General features: G+C 41.4%; 1 protein-coding gene across 1 annotated transcript in view; it reads left to right on the forward strand.

Annotated features, from left to right (window-relative positions):
* LOC311128814 (low-density lipoprotein receptor-related protein 1B-like) overlaps window positions 1–25,669 on the forward strand; it is a gene marked incomplete at both ends in the record, with an annotated part of 602,749 nt that overhangs the window by 218,842 nt on the left and 358,238 nt on the right. The window contains one exon of the mRNA XM_084161045.1: window positions 3,231–3,368. Coding sequence (XP_084017171.1) covers window positions 3,231–3,368 — 138 coding nt within the window. The remainder of the gene's footprint in view (window positions 1–3,230; window positions 3,369–25,669) is intronic.

Below are 25,669 nucleotides of genomic sequence, written 5' to 3' on the forward strand. Positions count from 1 at the left end.
ACGTTATATCAATTGTTTTGAAATTGACCATATTAAATTATCATTGTAATTTCGCACACATTGATATCAGACATGCACCTAACCCAATGCTCTGTTGCTGATGACTGGGATGAATGTAGGAGCAGATTTCAGGAGCACGACAAGACACCCTCTTTTTGACTGATGACTGGTAGAAGGGCATGTACTGTACATGAAAGGCCTCTCTGGTTTATTAGATTATGATGGTCATAATGCTTCTTGACAGTGTCATATAGTGTATTTTCTTAGTCCAAGTAAATTGACACAGGATGGTCATAATGCTTCATGACAGTGTCATACAGTGTATTTTCTACAAGTTATTAATAATATGATGTAAAAAACCATGACTGTAAAGAATTCATTACAACAACAAAGGATTTAAGAAACACACTTTCAAACAAAAGGAAACTTCTTGGCAGGGAAAAAACTAATTTGAATAAATGTGGGTTTTGACACTTTTATGTAGTTGGGGTGTAGCTCAAACCCTACACCCCAAACCGAACACTCCGTTCTGCCACCTCTGGTCTCTTGGCCCTCCCACCCCTATGGGACGACAGCTCCCACTCAGCCCAGTCCAAGCTCTTCTCTGTCCTGACACCCCAATAGTGGAAATAGCTTCCCCCTGAAGTTAGGACAGTAGAGTCCCTGCCCATGTTCTGAAAGCACCTGAAACCCTACCTCTTCAAAGAGTATCTTAAATAATCCCCCTCCTCATCTCCGACTTTGCTGATAACAATTTTATTGAGAAAAAGTGTACTTACTATGCCTGTGATATGTGGTTGTCCCACCTAGCTATCTTTAGAAGAATGCTCTGGATAAGATCGTCTGGTAAATGACTAAAATGTAAAATGTAAAAATGTGTCATATACAGCCTTAAAATAACGCAATATATTGACATTTTAGTCATTTAGCAGATGCTCTTATCCAGAGCGACTTACAGTTAGTGAGTACATAAATTTTTCATACTGGCCCCCCGTGGGAATCAAACCCACAACCCTGGACTTGCAAACGCCATGCTCTACCAACTGAGCTACAAGGGCCCATATATATATGTCACAGTATAAGTCAATATATGTCACAGGTGTAAATATATGGTTCATGACAGTGTTATGACCATATTATGACAGGTTATGACAAGCTGTCAGCTGTTATGACATATTATGACATGGTTAAGACAGCATTTATTAATGCTACTAGTGAATATTCTGTTAAAGAGTTGCACCGATTTCCCTTAAAATGCACCTCTTTTCTCACGTTGGTTGAAACGTTGGCTAGGCCAGTGGTTCCCAAACTGTGGATCGCGGCAGGGGTCCAGTTGGGTCAAGGGATGACATTGCCCCCCCCCCCAACATGTTTTTTTTGGAAATACGTTTTCAATATAGAAAAACACTTTCAGTGTTAACATAAATGATTAAAACCATATAGAAATTAAATAGAAAATATAATGGACCTATATATATTTCAATAATAGCCTATAGTCTTTGAGAATTACAATCAACAAAATAAAAGCTAGACATTCAGGCCCCCATTGATTTTGTTATAATATTTGAGTATAACACAGCATTACCATGTCAAAATGCTTAGAATTGTAGGAAATTGGCTTTACAACTGCAAAATGTTATTTCAGCTCCATGGCAGGATGTGTGGAATTGTAAAAGATTAGCTTGAAACTGCATATTTTTCTCTCTGCTGCCACGATAATATTTTCTACTTATTCTTTGGTCTGTGTATGTTTTTTCACCACTCAACGCTAATGTTGGGTCGCGACTCGAAAGACACAGCAATTGGTGGGTTACTAAGCAAAAAAGTTTGGGAACCCCTGGTTTAGGCTACTGCTCTCCTAGTATACTGTATAGCCTACTCTATACAAGAGCAAAGATTCAGACAAACAGATAGAGAAAATGTAAAAGATTGACTCTTAACACTGAGGTCTCAGAGGAACAGTGTGAAAAGAGCCCTGTAGATTGGGCTGCCATTTTGCTCATGTATGAAATATGAACTATCAGAGTAGAGGTCACTTATATTTGACTTTCCCTAAATCTAGCATATCCTGGGGCTAGGGCAATATGTCATAGTAATAAGAGACCTAAAAAGATCTAATATCCACTAAATGTAATAAAGCATGCCTGAGAGGAGAGAAGAGGAGAGACCATGGTGTTGTTACAGGGAATCATTATGGTCTCACTTCTATTGCTCCCACAAATCTCTCTTTTAAATCTCTTGGGAATGACAGACCCCTTTTGTAATAATGGGCACCTTAATTGTGGCATCATCCTGCCTTATGAAGTGTCATTTAAAGTTGTGAATAAGTAATCCCTCAGCGAGGATGGTTCAAGTGCTCTTGGTTGGATACGAGTTTCTACAGAGGTACATGGAGGAACTCTGGGGATCGGTAAGAGATCCTGTCACGTGTAACAATAAATCCCCTTGTTTAAGAGGCTAGTGTTGCCGTTATGGTAATTGATACCACTATAGTTAGGGTGTGATATGACACATTTACAGTGCTGGCTGTTTGGGTCAGATGTGTTTTATGTGCTCTCGTGGGTTGCTGCCACGCAGATGAGGGTCACCTATATGTTTCATGAATCCTTAAACAGCTGCTCTCTCGCTCTGCTGTGTGTGTGTTGTGCTAGCGGTGTGTGCGTGCGTGCGGATGCATGCGTGTGTGTGATTACATTGTTATAGGTTTTATTGTGTGGTTCAGGAGCATGACTTTCCCATTGTAGCTCACTGAACATCAGCTGTGTGTAAAGAACAATGCCGTTTAGTGTAAACATAATTTGCATACTCAGGGATATGCCTTCTATATATTTGACTCTCATGTGCTCCTGTGAATGGTGATCTTGTTTTCTGTAGTGGGGGAATAGTTCTTTGGGAAGAGCTTGTAGAGTATGAAAACAATATGGCTCAAAACAGTGGATACAAACAATGATCATACAAATAAATGCTTATATGATTAATTAGGTATAGTTATAGTGTTGTAATTTATTACCCATTAGCCTAAATAACTAAGTTTCAACCTCACATTCCGAGGGTTTTGTAGTGAGCTGGTTTGGAACTATGGGTTTATTATCAGGCATAGTAAAGCAACACCCTTGGGTGTTCCTCAGAATCTAACACCTACGAGCAGATGATGAACATAGACTTGTATCACACATCATATCATAAACAGCTTTTAAGCTTGCTAACAGTGACTGTCTTCTCTGTTCCAGGTGCAGGGGATGTGGTGGAAAGATGTCCCCTGAATCACATACAGTGCATAGGGACGAGGAAGTGCATTCACTTCAACAAGCTCTGCAACGGAGCCATAGACTGTGAGGATGGCTTCGATGAAGGAGTTCACTGTAGAGGTAAGAGCTGGTTAGCAGTGCATGGACCACAGGAACAGCACTGGTTTTAGTGTAGCATGTGGTAACATAGCCATTTTTAGACTGCAGTATGTCTTTTAGCAATATCAAACTCTTGTCTTATTGCTATAATAGTGCAGAAGTCCAGTATCCTTGCTGAAAACAGTCCAAACGCCCCATCCCATTCACGGTGATGCCACTGGACATTGCACTGGCTGTTCTGTTAAATGCAAGGTTCTGCTCTGGTAGCATACCGTAATGTTCGCTCTGATGAATTGGCTTGGTGTGTTGGCTGAAAGAAGGACAAGAATTTCATTAATATCGATCTGAAAGTGCTTGACATTGTAACAGAGCACTGCATAAGTGTGTGTGTTTTTTTTTTTTACCCTCTTAAAATGTATGATTTTGAATTAATATCAACTCACAAAGTGATTTTATACAATATTTGTTGAGTGTGCAGTTTAACTGCTGTATATAACCTATAGACCGCTACAGGGGTTTCATTGGCCTGTGAGATCTAAACTCCTTGCAGGCCTTAATGCAATAGTGCAATCTAGCCATGTTCTGTCAACCAGCATATACCTAATCCATTTGCTAAGAAGTTGTTTGAAGCCCTGTTAAGATTTTTTACGAACAAAAAATCAATGCAGTCATGTTAACAGTGGCACTGGCTCTTGTTTTAACTGTCATATTCATCCTCAAGTTACTCATATCTGGCACCATGCAGGGAATGACTGTGGAATTGTATTTGCCTTGTGGCTTTTTTAGTGATTCCATAGGATGGAATATTACAAAAGCATATAATTTAACTGGAGTGGCAGTGACCTTCTGTTAGTTTCAGCTCAGGTTGAGACACACATGTTCTATTTTACTATTATGCACATGCAGTGGGGGAAAAAAGTATTTAGTCAGCCACCAATTGTGCAAGTTCTCCCACTTAAAAAGATGAGAGAGGCCTGTAAAATTCATCATAGGTACACGTCAACTATGACAGACAAATTGAGAAGAAAAAAATCCAGAAAATCACATTGTAGGATTTTTAATGAATTTATTTGCAAATTATGGTGGAAAATAAGTATTTGGTCACCTACAAACAAGCAAGATTTCTGGCTCTCACAGACCTGTAACTTCTTCTTTAAGAGGCTCCTCTGTCCTCCACTCGTTACCTGTATTAATGGCACCTGTTTGAACTTGTTATCAGTATAAAAGACACCTGTCCACAACCTCAAACAGTCACACTCCAAACTCCACTATGGCCAAGACCAAAGAGCTGTCAAAGGACACCAGAAACAAAATTGTAGACCTGCACCAGGCTGGGAAGACTGAATCTGCAATAGGTAATCAGCTTGGTTTGAAGAAATCAACTGTGGGAGCAATTATTAGGAAATGGAAGACATACAAGACCACTGATAATCTCCCTCGATCTGGGGCTCCACGCAAGATCTCACCCCGTGGGGTCAAAATGATCACAAGAACGGTGAGCAAAAATCCCAGAACCACACAGGGGGACCTAGTGATTGACCTGCAGAGAGCTGGGACCAAAGTAAAAAAGCCTACCATCAGTAACACACTACGCCGCCAGGGACTCAAATCCTGCAGTGCCAGACGTGTCCCCCTGCTTAAGCCAGTACATGTCCAGGCCCGTCTGAAGTTTGCTAGAGTGCATTTGGATGATCCAGAACAGGATTGGGAGAATGTCATATGGTCAGATGAAACCAAAATATAACTTTTTGGTAAAAATTCAACTCATCGTGTTTGGAGGACAAAGAATGCTGAGTTGCATCCAAAGAACACCATACCTACTGTGAAGCATGGGGGTGGAAACATCAAGCTTTGGGGCTGTTTTTCTGCAAAGGGACCAGGACGACTGATCCGTGTAAAGGAAAGAATGAATGGGGCCATGTATCGTGAGATTTTGAGTGAAAACCACCTTCCATCAGCAAGGGCATTGAAGATGAAACGTGGCTGGGTCTTTCAGCATGACAATGATCCCAAACACACCGCCCGGGCAAAGAAGGAGTGGCTTCGTAAGAAGCATTTCAAGGTCCTGGAGTGGCCTAGCCAGTCTCCAGATCTCAACCCCATAGAAAATCTTTGGAGGGAGTTGAAAGTCCGTGTTGCCCAGCGACAGCCCCAAAACATCACTGCTCTAGAGGAGATCTGCATGGAGGAATGGGCCAAAATACCAGCAACAGTGTGTGAAAACCTTGTGAAGACTTACAGAAAACGTTTGACCTGTGTCATTGCCAACAAAGGGTATATAACAAAGTATTGAGAAACTTTTGTTATTGACCAAATACTTATTTTCCACCATAATTTGCAAATAAATTCATAAAAAATCCTACAATGTGATTTTCTGGATTTTCTTTTCTCATTTTGTCTGTCATAGTTGACGTGTACCTATGATGAAAATTACAGGCCTCTCTCAACTTTTTAAGTGGGAGAACTTGCACAATTGGTGGCTGACTAAATACTTTTTTTCCCCACTGTAGATAGCAGTGAGAGCAGAGCAGGCTCGTTGGGAGGCAGCAGAACGAACAGAGGAGGAATTGAGGTCACTAAGAGAAATTAGAGAGAGAACCAGCTGGGTCTATGACAAAACTTTTCATGCTGCCTCCTCTCCACTCCTCTTATGAATATACATGGCTAAATCTCAGAAGGGCATAAAACCAAGGTGCCCATATGGAAAACCACTAAACCCTTCTCTCTCACCTTCAGAAAATGTGTTTATTTTTAACCACATACTCCAATCTGGGCAGTGTATGGTGTAACTTCTTCTCAGGACCACAGGGCATGATGATCTTTTTCAACTGAGCCACCTGGCTCTGTTTGCTTAGTACAGTCTGTAAAGTAGCCTGAGGTAACTTCCCTACCTGAAGTCTACAGGTGTAGTGGAGAGAACATAGAGCAAACTGGCTACTGTACTCATATACAATATACTGTAAACATACTGTAACCACAATATCACAACAGCAAATGACACACACTTACAGTGAGGGAAAAAAGTATTTGATCCCCTGCTGATTTTGTACATCTGCCAACTGACAAAGAAATGATCAGTCTATAATTTTAATGGTAGGTTTATTTGAACAGTGAGAGACAGCATAACAACAACAAAATCCAGAAAAACGCATGTCAAAAATGTTATAAATTGATTTGCATTTTAATGAGGGAAATAAGTATTTGACCCCCTCTCAAGCAAAAAGATTTGTGGCTCCCAGGTGCCTTTTGTACTGGTAATGAGCTGAGATTAGGAGCACACTCTTAAAGGGAGTGCTCTTAATCTCAGTTTGTTACCTGTATAAAAGACACTTGTCCACAGAAGCAATCAATCAATCAGATTCCAAACTCTCCACCATGGCCAAGACCTAAGAGCTCTCCAAGGATATCAGGGACAAGATTGTAGACCTACACAAGGCTGGAATGGGCTACAAGACCATCGCCAGGCAGCTTGGTGAGAAGGTGACAACAGTTGGTGCGATTATTCGCAAATGGAAGAAACACAAAATAACTGTAAATCTCCCTCGGCCTGGGGCTCCATGCAAGATCTCACCTCGTGGAGTTGCAATGATCATGAGAACGGTGAGGAATCAGCCGAGAATTACACGGGAGGATCTTGTCAATGATCTCAAGGCAGCTGGGACCATAGTCACCAAGAAAACAATTGGTAACACACTACACCCTGAAGGACTGAAATCCTGCAGTGCCCGCAAGGTCCCCCTGCTCAAGAAAGCACATATACAGGCCCGTCTGAAGTTTGCCAATGAACATCTGAATGATTCAGATGAGAACTGGATGAAAGTGTTGTGGTCAGATGAGACCAAAAATCGAGCTCTTTGGCATCAACTCAACTCGCCGTGTTTGGAGGAGGAGGAATGCTGCCTATGACCCCAATAACACCATCCCCACCATCAAACATGGAGGTGGAAACATTATGCTTTGGGGGTGTTTTTCTGCTAAGGGGACAGGACAACTTCACCGCATCAAAGGAACGATGGACGGGGCCATGTACCGTCAAATCTTGGGTGAGAACCTCCTTCCCTCAGCCAGGGCATTTAAAATGGGTCGTGGATGGGTATTCCAGCATGACAATGACCCAAAACACACAGCCAAGTCAACAAAGGAGTGGCTCAAGAAGAAGCACATTAAGGTCCTGGAGTGGCCTAGCCAGTCTCCAGACCTTAATCCTATAGAAAATCTGTGGAGGGAGCTGAAAGTTTGAGTTGCCAAACATCAGCCTCGAAACCTTAATGACTTGGAGAAGATTTGCAAAGAGGAGTGGAACAAAATCCCTCCTGAGATGTTTGCAAACCTGGTGGCCAACTACAAGAAACGTCTGACCTCTGTGATTGCCAACAAGCGTTTTGCCACCAAGTACTAAGTCATGTTTTGCAGAGGGGTCAAATACTTATTTCCCTCATTAAAATGCAAATCAATTTATAACATTTCTGACATGCATTTTTCTGGATTTTTTTGTTGTTATTCTGTCTCTCACTGTTCAAATAAGCCTACCATTAAAATTATAGACTGATCATGTCTTTGTCAGTGGGCAAACGTACAAAATCAGCAGGGGATCAAATACTTTTTTCCCTCACTGTATTCACTACTCAAGACCAAATGATAATGATAGTAGAGAATATTTTACTACTACTACTAATACTAGCCTGCTAATACTACTACTACTACTACTACTACTACTACTACTACTAAGATTTTACTACTAATAATAATACTAGCATGCTAATACTACTACTACTACTACTACTATTACTACTACTACTACTACTAGCCTGCTAATACTACTACTACTACTACTACTAGTACTACTACTACTACTATTACTACTACTACTAATACTACTACTACTACTAATAATAATAATAACAATAATAATAATAATAATAATAATAATAATAATAATAATAATAATAATAATAATTATAATTATTATAATTATTATAGTTATAATAATACATGTTTAATTTACAGTGCATTCGGAAAGTATTCAGACCCCTTGACTTTTTCCACATTTTGTTACGTTTCAGCCTTGTTCTAAAAGGGATTAAGTTGTTTTTTTTCTTCATCAATCTACACACAATACCCCTTAATGACAAAGCAAAAATGGGATATTAGAAATTTTTGCAAATGTATAATAAAAAAAAACGGAAATATGACTTTTACATAAGTATTCAGACTCTTTACTCACTACTTTGTTGAAGCAGCTTTGGCAGTGATTACAGCCTCGAGTCTTCTTGGGTATGACTCTACAAGCTTGGCACACCTTTATTTGGGGAGGTGCTCCCATTCTTCTCTGCAGATCCTCTCAAGCTCTGTCAGGTTGAATGGGGAGCGTCGCTGCACAGCTATTTTCAGGTCTCTCCAGAGATGTTCAATCGGGTTCAAGTCCGGGCTCTGGCTGGGCCACTCACGGATATTCAGAGACTTCTTCTGAAGCCACTCCTGCGTTGACTTGGCTGTGTGCTTAGTGTCGTTCTCCTGTTGGAAGGTGAACCTTTGCCCCAGTATGAGGTCCTGAGCGCTCTGGAGCAGGTTTTCATCATGGATCTCTCTATATTTTGCTCCGTTCATCTTTCCCTCGATCCTGACTAGTCTCCCAGTCCCTGCTGCTGAAAAACATCCCCACAGCATGATGCTGCCACCACCATGCTTCACCGTAAGGATGGTGCCTGGTTTCCTCCAGATGTGACGCTTGGCATTCAGGCCAAAGAGTTCAATCTTGGTTTCATCAGAACAGAGAATCTTGTTTCTCATGGTCTGAGTCCTTTAGGTGCCTTTCGGCAAACTCTAAGCCGGCTGTCATGTCCCTTTTACTGAGGAGTGGCTTCTGTCCAGGCACTCTACCATAAAGGCCTGATTGGTGGAGTGCTGCGGAGATGGTTGTCCTTCTGGAAGGCTCTCCCATCTCCACAGAGGAACTCTGAAGCTTTGTCAGAGTGACCATCGGGTTCTTGGTCACCTCCCTGACCAAGGCCTTTCTCCACCGATTGCTCAGTTTGGAAGAGCCTTGGTGGTTCCAAACTTCTTCCATTTAAGAATGATGGAGGCCACAAAGTTCTTGGGGACCTTCAATGCTGCAGACATTTTTTGGTACCCTTCCCCAGATCTGTGCCTCGACACAATCCTGTCTCGAAGCTCTATGGACAATTATTTCGTCCTCATGGCTTGATTTTTGCTCTGACATGCACTGTCAACTGTGGGACCTTATATAGACAGGTGTGTTTTACAGGAGGGGGTCGCAGTTCCGGAGAGATCCACTAGGTATCCTCCTCCGACAACCTTAGGCACCTCCTCACTCACAGTCTGGACAAATGATGATCCTATTGGTGTCACCTGTGCCTACCTGTTCACCTGTGTATTTATGCCCTCACTTCCCTGTGTTCCCTTGCTCAGTTTTCTCTGCTAGTTTCACTATGCCAAGCAGTACTAATTAGTGTATGATCGCGAGATGTATGGACAGGTACTTGAGAAGTGTTCTCCCTGTTTCTTTATTATTTCAGTCATAGTTAGTATTTCGTATTTTGTCTGTCAGCCTGTTTTTGGAGACTTATTTGCTCCACCTTTCTTTTATCGTGTTAAGTCCGTTGTTTTGTATCCTGGCTTCGGGACCACCAGTAAAGATCCTTGTTTCACCATCTCTGCCTACTGCCAACTGTCTATCCTGCACCGCACCTGGTCACACCTCACACCAACCCTTACAGGTGTGTACCTTTCCAAATCATGTCCAATCAATTGAATTTACCACAGGTGTACACCAATTAAGTTGTAGAAACATCGCAAGTGTGCTCAATGGAAACATGATGCACCTGAGCTCAATTTCGAGTCTCATAGCAAAGTGCCTGAAGGTATTTAAGTTTTTAATTTTTAATACATTTGCAAAATGTTCTAAATATCTGTTTTCACTTTGGCATTATGGGGTATTGTGTGTAGCTTGATGAGAAAATAAATAATTGAATCAATTTTAGAACAAGGCTGTAACGTAACAAAATGTGGAAAACCTCAAGGGGTCTGAATACTTTCCGAATACACTATTTACAGTTCTTCTCATAGATCTAATCTGATTCATGTTTCATAATGTACAATTTCACTGGAGACATCATAGCTATACAGTAGCTATACAGTGTTTTCATGAATATTCAGAATGGCATGCAATTATATTAACATTCAAGTATGCCTGAGTGGGATGCCTGAGTGCATGGTATACACACACAACTTGACATAATTGAATACACATACATTAATATAAATGTGTATGGCGCTACGTAATTCATGAATTAATTTTAAAAGCGCATGAATATTAAATATTGAGGTTATTAGTGCATAATTAGCTGTATATTTTAAAATGCTTCATTTATTGCTAATTGAGTATTTCATAACAAACCTAAGTGGTTTTATTTATTTATAATTGTATTGTTATTTTATTGTGTTACTATTTTATTTTTATCTATTTGCTCATTTTCTTACTTTTCAACTGCATTGATGGGAAAGGGCTCATAAGTAAGCATTTCACGGTAAAGTCTACACATGTTGTATTCGGCCATGTGACAAATACAATTTTATTTGAATTGATTTGATTTGACAGAGATAATGTTTGACAATACTTACTCAATTAAACATTCTGAATGATTCATGAATGACATACTAAGGAATGCAAAACAAATCTTCTGTAATGACTGTTTTGAATCATTTTAAGCCCCGCTAAGCATTTGAAAACAGTCATGAAGCTGAGGTGAATAGAGGTACGTCAGTGTAGGCATTTTAAGCATGTTCACTCTAATCACTCTCTTTTATTAGTGACTTGTCTTGAGAACATATCTGTTTAATAGTAATGCTTAAGTGAGAAGCCGATATTTAAGCCACATGATTATTGGCTCTGAAGTAATGGAAATAATTGTAATGTGAAGTTAAGGTACAGTAATACTGTAATACTGTACAAGGCAAACGAGAGATGCATACTATACAGAATGCACCATAATTCCTTTTACAGATAGCACTAATAATTACCTCTAAACATACACAGACTTCATTGGACGTGCAATGTCATCCTGAACCAGTCACATTTACGGAAACATCCTGACTGGCTTCTTATTAGAGAAATATGACTGCAATAATAAGACTCCAGATGTCTTAAAATATTACAGTGATAAGGTGTGGCTGCCTGCCGCCTTCAACACTGCACTGTTTTGACAGGCGCGTCTCAGTTTGATCCACAGAAATATGGACCTCTCGCTGCAGTGTGGAGGTAAACTGTGCTTTTATCCTAAAAGGAACACTGCGCTGACGATTCCTCATGTCAAACCCCCACCTGTCTGTCTGTCTGTCTGCACTGCACTGCTCAGCCATGTTGGAGACATTTTTTAATGTTCAGTCGCCTTTTAACACATTTGATAAAAATATACCTATCCTGAAGTTAGTTGTTAAACATTATGTCTAAATGATGAGAGCCGCTCTCACTTAAGAGCAACTTCACAAGGCAAACTGCATTTATAGTTTTTCAGTTCATAGTTATAAAACACCTTTCATCATCTTGTGTAGACACCAAGTAAGTGGACCTAGACAGGCTGTAAGTGATACAAATTATATACATTTTTTCCCTCCCTTAATTTTATTTATTTATCAGAAACAATACCTTTATTAGTAGATAAAACCCCCCTCACAGAGTAAAGAGAAACAATGTCAAACACATCCTCTCCCCTCCCTCTCTCTGCCTCTCAACAGCATTCAATTAACTCACTTGATTAACTTTTCATTACCAACAATTCCAACAAACAAACAAACAATATCCTCCAGGGCGAGGGAGGCTGTGATAAGAGACAACGTCCCTGTTACTAAAATGACTAGCCATGAATACAGTACAAATCATTTCCTGCTTGCTTCCTTTGCAGCTTGAAAAATAAAATAGTGCCAACGAACCATCCTTTTAGAGGCAACTATTAGCATATTGATTGAATTCATACTTGTCTAATGAAATTGTATAATATTCACAGAAAAAGGGGTAAATTGCTTACAATATGAACTCTGTGTTACACTCTTACTATGGCTTTATGGTTAAGTGTTGGTTTCTTTCATTCTTATCATTAGAATTCATATGGCTATTTGTTAGACACTGATTGAGTTGTAGTCAAGAGTTTATTTTATTTTAATTGCACTTTATATTACACTGTTTATCAGTGGTGCAGTGTTCCATGTAGGTAATGATAATCAGTTATTCAGTTCAGTTAAACGTGTTGTTTTAATGGGAGTTAATGATTTAGCCCTGTCTAAAGCAGGCAAACACTTTTCAAAGTTAAAGGCTGCTGCATTATCTTTTACCTCAGCTCAGCTGTTAAATATTCTCTGGAACCTATGGAACCCATAACATAAGAATTAAATACTTACTATATTTAATATACTGCTTCCTGTTAACGTAGATTTGATGAAATAATGCAATTGAAGGCATATGATAAAATAATAAGGCCATGAATGTTTCGTTTACCAAACTTTTAAGTCCAACTCTTTGACAAGTTACACGTTTCACTCATGAATATTGTTTTGTGCTTTGCCGGTTTAGCTGCATGCTATGGCTACGTGCGCATACACACTCACGTCATATAAACAATGACAGACTCTCACAATCAATATTTGATGTATCTCACTTTGTTGATTCACAGTCTGGTGAGATATTGTCAGTCATATCATTACTCTCCCTAATGGCTTAGACAATCTGGTGAGATCAAATCCTATTATGTAGGATTTTCCTCCTCACGAGTGGATGCTGAATTAACAATGTGTTGGGTTAGATTCACATTCAGACACTCACACACCCAGGAGATTTCCTCTAATATTTAAGGGAATGTAAGAAGATTTGGCGGTGCACCAGTTTCTGAAATCCCTCCGAAAATGGTGCTTTGAGGGATTAACAACATTTACTGTCCCATTTGAGCCGAGCTATGAGATTACGTCTTCAAACTAACATGTACATGTTCATGTATCGCAAAATTTTTATGACTATTTACGCTGTCAGGATCTAGACAGTTCTATGTCACATCAAAGTTGACACACTTTAAGATACTTGGATAACTTCATAACTTTTAAGATCGCTTCAAGAAAACGTATTGTTCTTCTCTTCTACAGACAATTACCTAGTGTGTACTTGGATAATGTTATAACTTTTAAGATCGCTACAAGAAAATGTTTTGTAACCTCTCCTTCAGACAATTGCATAGTGTCTTATCAAAAATCTTGCCCGATTGTAACCATACCAGGGGAGACAATTTACTGCAACTTCTGGTCCATTTGAATGTTTGAACCTTGTTACTCTGCTTACCCACTCAGAGGACACCCACAGTGATAAGAGAGCAGGATGGATAAGTGTTTTAATACGGGAGCAGGGGAGATCCACGCCATGCATGCTTATTAAAGCTCCTACAGGCTGGAGACGGCCCTGGCTTCTGTGTTGGGTCAGCGTCTTAATTTGGTCCCACATTAATTGGAGGCCTTGAGAGCTAACGTGGGAGGCTGGGTAGGGGAACGGAGAGGCTGGTTAAAGGGCCGGCCTTCCCAGAGACAAAGGTCACACATGTCCCAGAAGGAAAGCCCATAATGAGTCCAGATGGGGGTGGGGGGGGGATCACTGTTACCCTGACCCTGGCCATCTGTGTGGCCTCCTGTGGGGTTAGCGTAGAGCTCAGAGCCGGGTTAGGTTATCGGTTTGCTCAGAGCTCAGAGCCAGGTTAGGTTGGCGCAGGGTTTCCCAAACTCGGTCCTGGGGACCCCAAGGGGTGCACATTTTGGTTTTTGCCCTAGCACTACATAGCTGATTCAAATAATGAACTCCTCATCAAGCTTTGATTATTTTAATCAAAAGTTGCACCCCTTGGGGTCCCCGGGACCGAGTTTGGGAAACGCTGAGTTAGTGGTTAGCTCAGAGCCGGTTTAGGTTAGCGGTTAGATCAGTCACTGTGTTTTTAGGTGGATGATGTTCTTTATCTTTTCTTAGATAAATAGGTAACACTTCACAATAAGGTTCCATTTGTAAAGGTTTAATAAAGGGGTTATAATTACATTATTAACCATTATGTAATTGTTTGTAAATGCATGATATACTATTAATAAACGGTTATATTGCATTGGTCAAAATAGTGCAATAACTGGTCAGTTTTTTCCAAATAGTGAGCCAATATTTACCTAAGATTAATTAACCCTTATGAATCATCATGCAACCTTATTTTCAATAGTTGCACAGTTGAACAATAGTTATTTTCTCACTTTTGGGTGTGATGCATTGGTGCTCTGTCCCAGGAACAGAAATGGTTGGTTTTCATGATGTGTCTTGAGCCACCTTTGAAACCCTGATGCCCTGGCCAAATTTACATCCAGGGCATTATTGAATCATAATTTCTAACATATTACTCCTTACCAGATTATACCAACACACTTACCACTTCTCTGTGATAGTTCAAGTATGGTGAACACTCTGGTGTGAAATGGTAACCATAATACCTTTGGTTGGTGAAACAGTGGAGGAGGTATCCTCTCACAACGTTGAATGTTTTGGTCTTCATACCCACCATTAATTGACTGAACATGTTTAACAAAGTGTTGAATCTTCTCATGGATGTAGTGATGAGTACCCAACACTGCCTATAAGTATGTCTAAGCTCTGAGTGAACTCTCAAATCATCTATAAATAATTTAACCACATGTATAACTGCTAAAATTCTGCCTTATTTTTAAGAGACAGACCTATAAATATGTATAACTGCTAAAAGTATACCGTATTTTAAAGTGACAGACCTATGAACATTTATATAACTGAGTTATCAACATTTATAGCTGCTAAAATGATACCTTATTTTAAAGTGGCAATGCACTGACCATTAACAATTGAGTTACCAACACGTATAACTGCTGAAAATATACCTTTAAAGAAAGTGGAAACCTTCTGGCCATTTATTAATGAGTTGCAAACATTTATAACAGAATATAATCTCCTCAAACATGCGACCTTAAAAAAATGTGTGTAGCCTATCATTGGTATAGTGAGTAGCCTAACTAATTCAGATAAACAGGGGGTGTCTTTTTCTCGCCTTTTTAACATTAAAAAACAGATTCACTATTTAAAATACAATATAGGGTCCCCTTCTGTGTCTTCATCTTGTTAAGCATTTTCCCATCCTGGAGTCTGAGACCTTAGGAGAATATGTGGGGGAGAAGAGGAATCTATGACAATTTAGCATAGACACTCTAGCTACACAACTCTACTATAATCATTGTTATGATTTATACCATTTAGGCTTAGCTAGTTATGTTATCCACTGCTAGCTAATAATAATAATAGTTAGTGTTTAACATTACTTGCTAACGCTAATAGCTAGATACCACAGATTAAAGGGGTTGGTGTCACGCCCTGGCTCTGGGGACTATGTTATGTTGAGCCAGGGTGTGTAAGTCTATGTTTTGTATATCTATGTTGGCCTGAGTGACTCCCAATCAGAGGCAACGAGTGTCAGCTGGTTGTCTCTGATTGGGAGCCATATTTAACTATCGGTCTTTTCACTTTGTGTTGTGGTTTCTTGTTCCTTTTGGTTTGTGTATCAAAGGACTTCACGTTTCGTTCATTGTTTTGATCGTGTGATCTAGTTAATAAATATAAATATGTTCACCCGCAACGCTGCGCCTTGGTCCTCTCTGTTCGACGAGCGTGACAGAAGAAACCACCAAGACCAGACCAAGCAGCGTGTCCAGGAGCCATCGCTAATAGATCTCCGTGGCAGCTTCGACTGGGTCAAGCCCATTGAGGAGCTGAGTGACGAGGGTTGGAGACAGAGGAGCGAGAGGTGGGCGAGAATGATGGAGGCCTGGCCCACGGGGAGGAGAGACCCACAGAAATTTTTTAGGGGGGGGCTCACGACGTCGGGGCAGCAGGAGGCCGCTATGGAGCGGTCCAGCGGGGTTGCAGAGGAGGCCGCCAGGTTACGGGGGCCACTGGTAGAAGAGGGGATGGAAGGTGTAGAGGCACGGCGAGAGGTACTGGCGTGTGTTGCCAGTCCGGTCCGGCCCGTTCCAGATCCCGGTGTAGAGCCAGTGGTGTGTGTCCCCAGTACGGTCCGGTCTATTCCTGCTCCCCGCACCAAACCTACGGTGTGCGTCGACAGCCCAGCCCGGCCCGTTCCTGCGCTCCGCACCGAGTCTGTGGTGCGCATCGCCAGCCCAGTCCGGCCCATCCAAGCTTCCCGCACCAGGCCAGTGGTGTGCGTCGTCAGTCCGGCACGGCCCGTTCCTGCTCTCCGCACCAAGTCTGTGGTGCGCGTCGCCAGCCCAGTCCGGCCCATCCAAGCTTCCCGCACCAAGCCAGTGGTGTGCGTCGTCAGTCCGGCACGGCCCGTGCCTGCTCTCCGCACCAAGTCTATGGTGCGTTTCGTCAGCCCTGTCCGGCCCGTTCCTGCTCTCCGCACCAAGTCTGTGGTGCGCGTCGCCAGCCCGGTCCGGCCCGTCCAAGCTCCCCGCACCGGGTCAGTGGTGCGCGTCGTCAGCCCGGTCCGGCTCATTCCTGCTCCCCGCACCAAGTCAGGGGTGCGCTTCGTCAGCCCGGTCCGGCCCGTTCCTCCTCCACGCATCAAGCCAGGGGTGTGCGTCGTCAGTCCAGCACAACCCGTGCCTGGGTCATGTCCGGAGCCGGATCCGCCGCCGAGGCGGAGTGCCAACCCGGTCCCTCCCCTGTTGTGGTTGTTTGGCGCGGCCGGAGTCCGCGCCTTTGGGGGGGGGTACTGTCACGCCCTGGCTCTGGGGACTATGTTATGTTGAGCCAGGGTGTGTAAGTCTATGTTTTGTATATCTATGTTGGCCTGAGTGACTCCCAATCAGAGGCAACGAGTGTCAGCTGGTTGTCTCTGATTGGGAGCCATATTTAACTATCGGTCTTTTCACTTTGTGTTGTGGTTTCTTGTTCCTTTTGGTTTGTGTATCAAAGGACTTCACATTTCGTTCATTGTTTTGATCGTGTGATCTAGTTAATAAATATAAATATGTTCACCCGCAACGCTGCGCCTTGGTCCTCTCTGTTCGACGAGCGTGACAGTTGGCTGGTTATGACATTTTTGCTAATACACTAGCTAGTTAGCTAACTAGCCAGAAAACGTGATCTACTTAGCTAACTATATCATGCCAAAGATTATCTTGTGCTAAATCGTCTAGCAGAATTTCTATATTCAAAAAAAGTTGTAGGTTTTACTTAATGCTAGCTAGCAAGGACAGAGATGTTAGTAAACATTAGCTAGCTAGCAGAACTTCTGTATCCAAAAGTGAAACAAATTGCATAGAAAATGTACCCTCTCTCCTCTGTCAACACTTTATCTTGTGAACAACATTTATTTCACACCATCTCTTCTGTCTGGCCTTTGCATACTTCTCATAGACCATCCTGATTCTTCACTACACACTGTCACATGATGTCAGTGTCAACACAAAATTCTGTGCACATTCCAGGTCATCTTGAGATCTTCAGATGAGGCCGTCATTCCTAGAATAAATACAGTGCATTCGGAAAGTATTCAGACCTCTTCCCTTTTTCCACATTTTGTTACCTTACAGCCTTATTCAAAAAAAAATCCTCATCAATCTGCACACAATACCCCACATTCTTGCAAAATAAAAATTAGCAACACCTTATTTACATAAGTATTCAGACCCTTTGCTATGAGACTCGAAATTGAGCTCAGGTGCATCCTGTTTCCATTGATCATCCTTGAGATGTTTCTACAACTTGATTGGAGTCCACCTGTGGTAAACTCAATTGATTGCACATGACTGTCTATACAGTAAGTGTACCAATGCATCTTAAGGGTTTCAAACGTTGGGCAAGATTCCCAGTGCTTAATTTGAGCCGGATCCTGCCAGAACAGGATCCGGCACCTCTCAGATTTGACTTGGTTTATTCCGGCACCTATTTGCCCGGATCCGGTACCTCTCGCAGTATGATTTATTAGTTGTTTCACTGTTCACACTGTAGACATTCTAATAAAAGTGATCAGTGTTAAATCAAGCCTCCTCGTTATTTCTCCCGCCCCCGCAGAAAGCACGGTGATCCTTCAGTGTAATCATCCTATCCTGCCACACTCATTCCAGACCTGCTCTCTTATTTGTACAGGTTATGGGGAGGGCCGGTGGGGTAAGTAACTGATCTTGACACAGGTCTTGGTAGTGGAGGTCAGCTAGTGAAGAGGTCCCTACGTCATCACGTTATGTAGCCTAGGCTAGTCGTCTCCCTACTGAATTTGAATCGTGGGAAAGCCAAATATAAAATGGATAAGAAAAGGCAATCGAGTTTGATGACATTTTTTTAAATCCAGAGAAAGATGGTGAATCGAACCCAGAACGAGCCAGAGAACTGTCAATGCCGGAGGAGAGGGGTGAGGGGCAAACTGTTCCTGATGGCGATGCCTTAGCTTGCAGCGCTGCTAATCCCACCAGTTCAGCATCACCACCAACACCTCCACTAGCTAGTAGGCCTACTAGCGAGTTAGACTCAGCGGGAGAGGGAGACGGGGAGCTGGGGGTGAAAAAGGTTTTTGAACATGCCCAAATCGGCGCATTTGGTGGCAGCAAGCCTTGTAGACAAGGCTAAAGAGGTCACCCAGGTTACAGTTAACACTGAAAATGAAAAAATAGACACTACAGCCAGAGTCTTCAGAACAGCCTTAGAAGGAGGCTAAACATCACAGCGACAGGTCCGCTCATGGCTTTGAGCAATAAATTGACTCTCAGGAGTTAAATGGACTTGACATGGGGAGAGTCATTGTGGGAGGTTTTGAAAACTAAGGTAGGACATTAATTTTCCTTTACAAACTTGTTCGGTACTGTGAAGGTAATCTGAATATACAGTGAGGGAAAAAAAGTATTTGATCCCCTGCTGATTTTGTACGTTTGCCCACTGACAAAGAAATTATCAGTCTATAATTTTAATGGTAGGTTTATTTGAACAGTGAGAAATAGAATAACAACAACAAAAATCCAGAAAAACGCATGTCAAAAATGTTATAAATTGATTTGCATTTTAATGAGGGAAATAAGTATTTGACCCCCTCTCAATCAGAAGGATTTCTGGCTCCCAGGTGTCTTTTATACAGGTAACGAGCTGAGATTAGGAGCACACTCTTAAAGGGAGTGCTCCTAATCTCAGCTTGTTACCTGTATAAAAGACACCTGTCCACAGAAGCAATCAATCAATCAGATTCCAAACTCTCCACCATGGCCAAGACCAAAGAGCTCTCCAAGGATGTCAGGGACAAGATTGTAGACCTACACAAGGCTGGAATGGGCTACAAGACCATCGCCAAGCAGCTTGGTGAGAAGGTGACAACAGTTGGTGCGATTATTCGCAAATGGAAGAAACACAAAAGACCTCTCAATCTCCCTCAGCCTGGGGCTCCATGCAAGATCTCACCTCGTGGATTTGCAATGATCATGAGAACGGTGTATACTTCATATTATCACATCTCATATGTGTGTTCTGCAAAATCAGCAGGGGATCAAATACTTTTCCCCTCACTTAATGCTTCATATTATCACATCTCACATTGATGTATTTTATTCCGATATTGTGATATTTTTTCTACTGCTACATTGATGTCTTGAAATGTATATGAAATGTGGGTCTTGTAAGGCCTACAGCTGAGTATGTGTGCAAATGCACATGGCGGGTGTTCTGCAGTGTCGTCTCTAAAAATGTTGTTGTACATTGATGTCTAGAAAATTAGGCTATAAGAAATTCGGACTTGTGTAATCCCCGCAGCTATAATCAAGTATGTGGGCATACTGCAGTGACGTCTAAAATGCTTTGAATTAATCAGCACCTTGGAGAGTGCTGTCCATTTCACCACAATAGACAGTAGGCTACCTGGCTGTTTACTCTGTCTGCTGCGCTGCCACGTTGTGTTTGACACTTTTTTTCTCAATGTGTTCTGGTACCTCAGAGCCCCCCAGATACCCCACCTCTCTTGCGCTCACTATGTGTTCCTGGACCTCCCGATTTCAAATTAAGCACTGGGAAAGACACATCATGGGAGTTGACCATTGGTCTGAAAACCAACCATTTCTGTTCCTGATGAGAAAATAACAATTGCATGATGATATGTAAGGGTTCAATTTTATATGCATTTGAAAGGGCATTTATAACTGGTTAATAGCTGGAGCTAAATAGTGGCTCACTATTTGGCAAGCACTGACTGTAAATCGCACTATTTTGACCAATTTGTTATAACCTATTTATTAATGGTTTATAATGCATTTACAAATGATTAAATAACCATTAATAACATAATTACAAACCCTTCCCTTGCTACCAATAAATAGAATTCTATTTGGTCTACTCCGTGAATTTTTTGCTCAGGATGTTATTACGTTCTCTCCCTCTATCCTAGGTTGAAGATGACAAGGTTAAGACAAGAGCATTCTAATATCCTATAACTCTTTGCAACAATGGGACCAGCTATGTTAGTTAGCAACGGCGCTGGTCCCATTAATGTTTATTTTCGAAAAGCTTCCATATGGAATCATAACTTGTCCCAACCTTTGTTTTCTCCAACCTAGCCTCTATCTAAACTATACTACATAAAACCAAATGTTTGTGCAACATTGGACAAACAGTAGAAGATGTTAATGTTCATTTGATTACAATGCTCTATAACATGAATTCAATATCTCCAGTAAAGTTCTCTATATGATGAATTACACATTTATCATTAAATGAAAACACCTGAAAGCATGTCCTTTCAGTTGGCCAAGTCCATAGTCTATCTATCCACTTCTCTGTCTGTGCTTTAAATTCCCCAAATAAATATTATATTGCTCTGCACGCCGTCTCCCTATGGGCGTATCAATACACTTATCATCTGCTTTGCATCTCTCTGTAGCTGCTCCTCTACAGTAGTTAGTCCCTGATGCATAAGTGGGACGCATGCTATTTAAACAAAATATTTTACCTGGTACTGAGCAAACAAACCTCCAGTCAGACATTGAACATCTCTAGAGGTGATTAGAGGTGACTGCTCAATGATGCACTCAGAATATATAAAAAGATATGAAGGACATTATAACTGTCATGCACATGAAGGCTTTATGAATGCTACATTTAAGGTGGTACCCAGGGTTTGGCAGTTGCTTTAGCAACAGAGCAGAAGGCAGGCATCTCTCCCTACCCAGCTCTGTGTCTGGGAGTGAAATAGATGGTCTGGTGTCTGCTAGTAGATATGCGGATTAGCTTTGGTTTGGATATTTTTAGGCCCAGTGTCTAGTCGCTTTGCATGTTCTCTTCCAACAGAACAGGGAAGCATGCCAGTTAACACATCATGAACGATAACGCCTGAGTCTTACTGGGCATAGATGAAAGGATCAAGAGAAACAAAACTAGCGGGGGGCCTTTACAGAGTACATGCACCACAAAATGCATAGACAGCTTGGTGCATTTGCGCTATTTCAACAAAGTATGTCTTTGTTACATAAATTACATTGTCTGTGTAAAATACAGCTCTTGCCAGTTAAATACAGTATGATTTATTTAGACAGTTAATTACCTTTGTGTGTGTGTGTGCATTTCTGCATGTGCGTGTGTGGGCGTGTGTGGGCGTGCGTGTTTGTGCACTGTGTGTGCGTGTGCGTGTTTGTGAGCTGTGTTAATATAGATGTATGTATGAATGTGTGCGTGTGTGTATATTTATGTGTACTGTACAGCATTGCATTGGGATTCATACAGAATGATTTCAAACATGTCTTTGAAATGAAATTATCCAACTGAGATGTCTTTATCCTTAACAGTTAATGTACTAGGTTCCAACAGCCAGCCGGACAGCTTGTATATTGCACCTGCCATCTCTCCACCCGACCAATACATCTTAATGTGTCAGCAAGCGGCCTGCAAAGACACATCATGAAAAATGGACTTCTGATGCCTCTATAAATCTATAAAGTATCCTGCACTTTTAAACTGTCAACTTCCTCGGTATAGATGCATTTTAATTCCTAAAAACAAGACCAACGTAAATGTGTTTATTTCTGTTCTGATGGCTCTCTCCTTCAATCCACAGATAGTGATGTTCTGAGGCTTTGGTTATTGTCTGAGCTCACTGATGTCTTGATGTCTAAGCACATGCTGTCAGGAGTTTGCTTGGTTCTGCCGAGAGGTTCCCAGATTGTTTTAAATGCCTCAACTAGTGCTCTGTTGTTGGCAATAGAAGAAAACAAGTCAAATCAATGAGCAGCCTTAACAGCCTTCATCCTCACAGTTTCTACTTGACAGTAATTAATGTTCAGGGGCGGCATATCCATATTTTCAACAATTAAAACATTTTTCTCTATTTTTGAAGCTCATTCTTTTCTATCTGTCACTTATTCCACTGAACGTCTATCAAGTCTTAAATTGCTAGTCTTTTGTTCTGTTCTGTACAGAGAATGGTGTAACACAGAGAACATCTGAACAATAGAATGAACTCTAGCTGCTTGGGACATGAGAAGTTGGCCCTCTCTCAGAACTGCTGTCATTTTTTATTCCAAATAGACAAGTGTACTATAATACAAGGTGTACTAGAAGTGTGCTAGAATACAAGGCTGATGTCTCCTTTGTTTTAAATCCCACAAAGTCATTTTACACTGCTTTGCTTGCAATAGACTAGCGTCCCCCGGCCTGTCCAGGGGATGTACAGTTTAAGTCGTACACTTAGGTTGGAGTCATTAAAACTCATTTTCCAACCACTCCCCACATTTCTTATTAACAAACTATAGTTTTGGCAAGTCGGTTAGGACATCTACTTTGTGCATGACACAAGTAATGTTTCCAACAATTGTTTACAGACAGATTATTTCACTTATAATTCACTGTATCACAATTCCAGTGGGTCAGAAGTTTACATACACTAAGTTGACTGTGCCTTTAAACATCTTGGAAAATTCCAGAAAATAATGTCAAGCTTCTGATAGGATAATTGACATAATTTGAGTCAATTGGAGGTGTACCTGTGGATGTATTTCAAGGCCTACCTTCAAACTCGGTGCCTCTTTGCTTGACATCATGGGAAAATCAAAAGAAATCAGCCAAGACCTCAGAAAAATAATTGTAGACCTCCACAAGTCTGGTTCATCCTTGGGAGCAATTTCCAAACGCCTGAAGGTACAACATTCATCTGTAAAAACAATAGTACACAAGTATAAACACCATGGGACCACGCAGCCGTCATACCGCTCAGGAAAGAGACGCGTTCTGTCTCTTAGAGATGAACGTAGTTTGGTGCGAAAAGTGCAAATCAATCCCAGAACAACAGCAAAGGACTTTGTGAAGATGCTGGAGGAAACAGGTACAAAAGTATCTATATCCACAGTAAAACGAGTCCTATATCGACACAACCTGAAAGGCCGCTCAGCAAGGAAGAAGCCACTGCTCCAAAACTGCCATTAAAAAGCCAGACTACGGTTTGCAACTGCATATGGGGACAAAGATTGTACTTTTTGGAGAAACGTCCTCTGGTCTGATGAAACAAAAAAAGAACTGTTTGGCCATAATGACCATCGTTATATTTGGAGGAAAAAGGGGTATGTTGCAAGCCGAGGAACACCATCCCAACCGTGAAGCATGGGGGTGGCAGCATCACGCTGTGGGGGTGCTTTGCTGCAGGAGGGACTGGTGCACTTCACAAAATAGATGGCATCATGAGGGAGGAAAATTATGTGGATATATTGACGCAACATCTCAAGAAATCAGTCAGGAAGTTAAAGCTTGGTCGCAAATGGGTCTTCCAAATGGACAATGACCCCAAGCATACTTCCAAAGTTGTGGCAAAATGGCTTAAGGACAACAAAGTCAAGGTATTGGAGTGGCCTTCACAAAGCCCTGACCTCAATCCTATAGAACATTTGTGGGCAGAACAGAAAAAGCATGTGCGAGCAAGGAGGCCTACAAACCTGACTCAGTTACACCAGCTCTGTCAGGAGGAATGGGCCAAAATTCACCCAATTTATTGTGGGAAGTTTGTAGAAGACTACCCGAAACGTTTGACCCAAGTTAAACAATTTAAAGGCAATGCTACCAAATACTAATTGAGTGTATGTAAACTTCTGACTCACTGGGAATATGATGAAATAAATAAAAGCTGAAATAAATCATTCTCTCTAGTATTATTCTGAAATGTCTCATTCTTAAAATAAAGTGGTGACCCTAACTGACCTAAGACTGGGAACTTTTACTAGGATTAAATGTCAGGAATTGTGAAAAACTGAGTTTAAATGTATTTGGCTAAGGTGTATGTAAACTTCCGACATCAACTGTACTTGTACATCAAGCTGCCTCACGCTACAGAAACAGTAGATATAGGCTCCTGCTGTCACGATCGTCGGATACAGAGGACCAAGGCGCAGCGCGGTAGGTGAACATATTTATTAAATAATGATTACACGAACAAAAAATCGATACGTGACGTCCAAAGGTGCAAAACACAAACCTACACAGGAACAAGATCCCACAAACACTGTGGGAAAACTGGCTGCTTAAGTATGGTTCCCAATTAGAGACAACAAGCAACAGCTGATACACGTTGCCTCTGATTGAGAACCACACTGGCCAACATAGAACTACAAAACTAGAAAGAAAAACAAATGAAAACTCACACCCTGGCTCAACATACTAGAGTCCCCAGAGCCAGGGCGTGACACCTGCCCTATGGGTCGTTCTGGAACGGACATGGCTACTTACTTGCTTGCATCTAGTATCTGTTCTATACTGTGAGCAGGGCTCTAAATTCAAGTTTTTCATTTTCTACCAATGGTTTTACCAATGGTGCTACTAATGGTTTATGATATGGTTTATGAATGTAAAATGTGGTCCCGGTAATCCGCTATAGGAAGAATGAAATGTTGTGCTGGTAATATGGGTCAGATCTTTTGACTCAGGCTAGAAGCAAGCTGTTTTTGATGTAGTAATGGTGCAACCATGATGCTAACAAATCTGGATTCGCTTGTTTCTCTAGGGCACTCTGAAATAACGGTACAGCGAAGCCTTATCATTACAACAATTATTATCTAGGATATTATTTTCATATTCACGCAGTGCTCCCAAAATAAAACTCCTGGTCACGACTGTCATCAGCTGTCATTCTTGACGACTACAATAAACTTAGGGTACTCTGCTTCAATAATTTGTCCAATTGTGTGCAGGACAGTACATGCAGGTTTAGTCTGCAAATTGAAAACTACTGTACTTTGAGCCTTTTTCTTCTGAGTTTTTAGAGTTATCAGTTACATGAGTGGCTGTGTTCCCACCCATT

Source organism: Coregonus lavaretus (assembly GCF_964263955.1).
Source record: "Coregonus lavaretus genome assembly, chromosome: 5".
Classification (NCBI taxonomy): Eukaryota; Metazoa; Chordata; class Actinopteri; order Salmoniformes; family Salmonidae; genus Coregonus; species Coregonus lavaretus.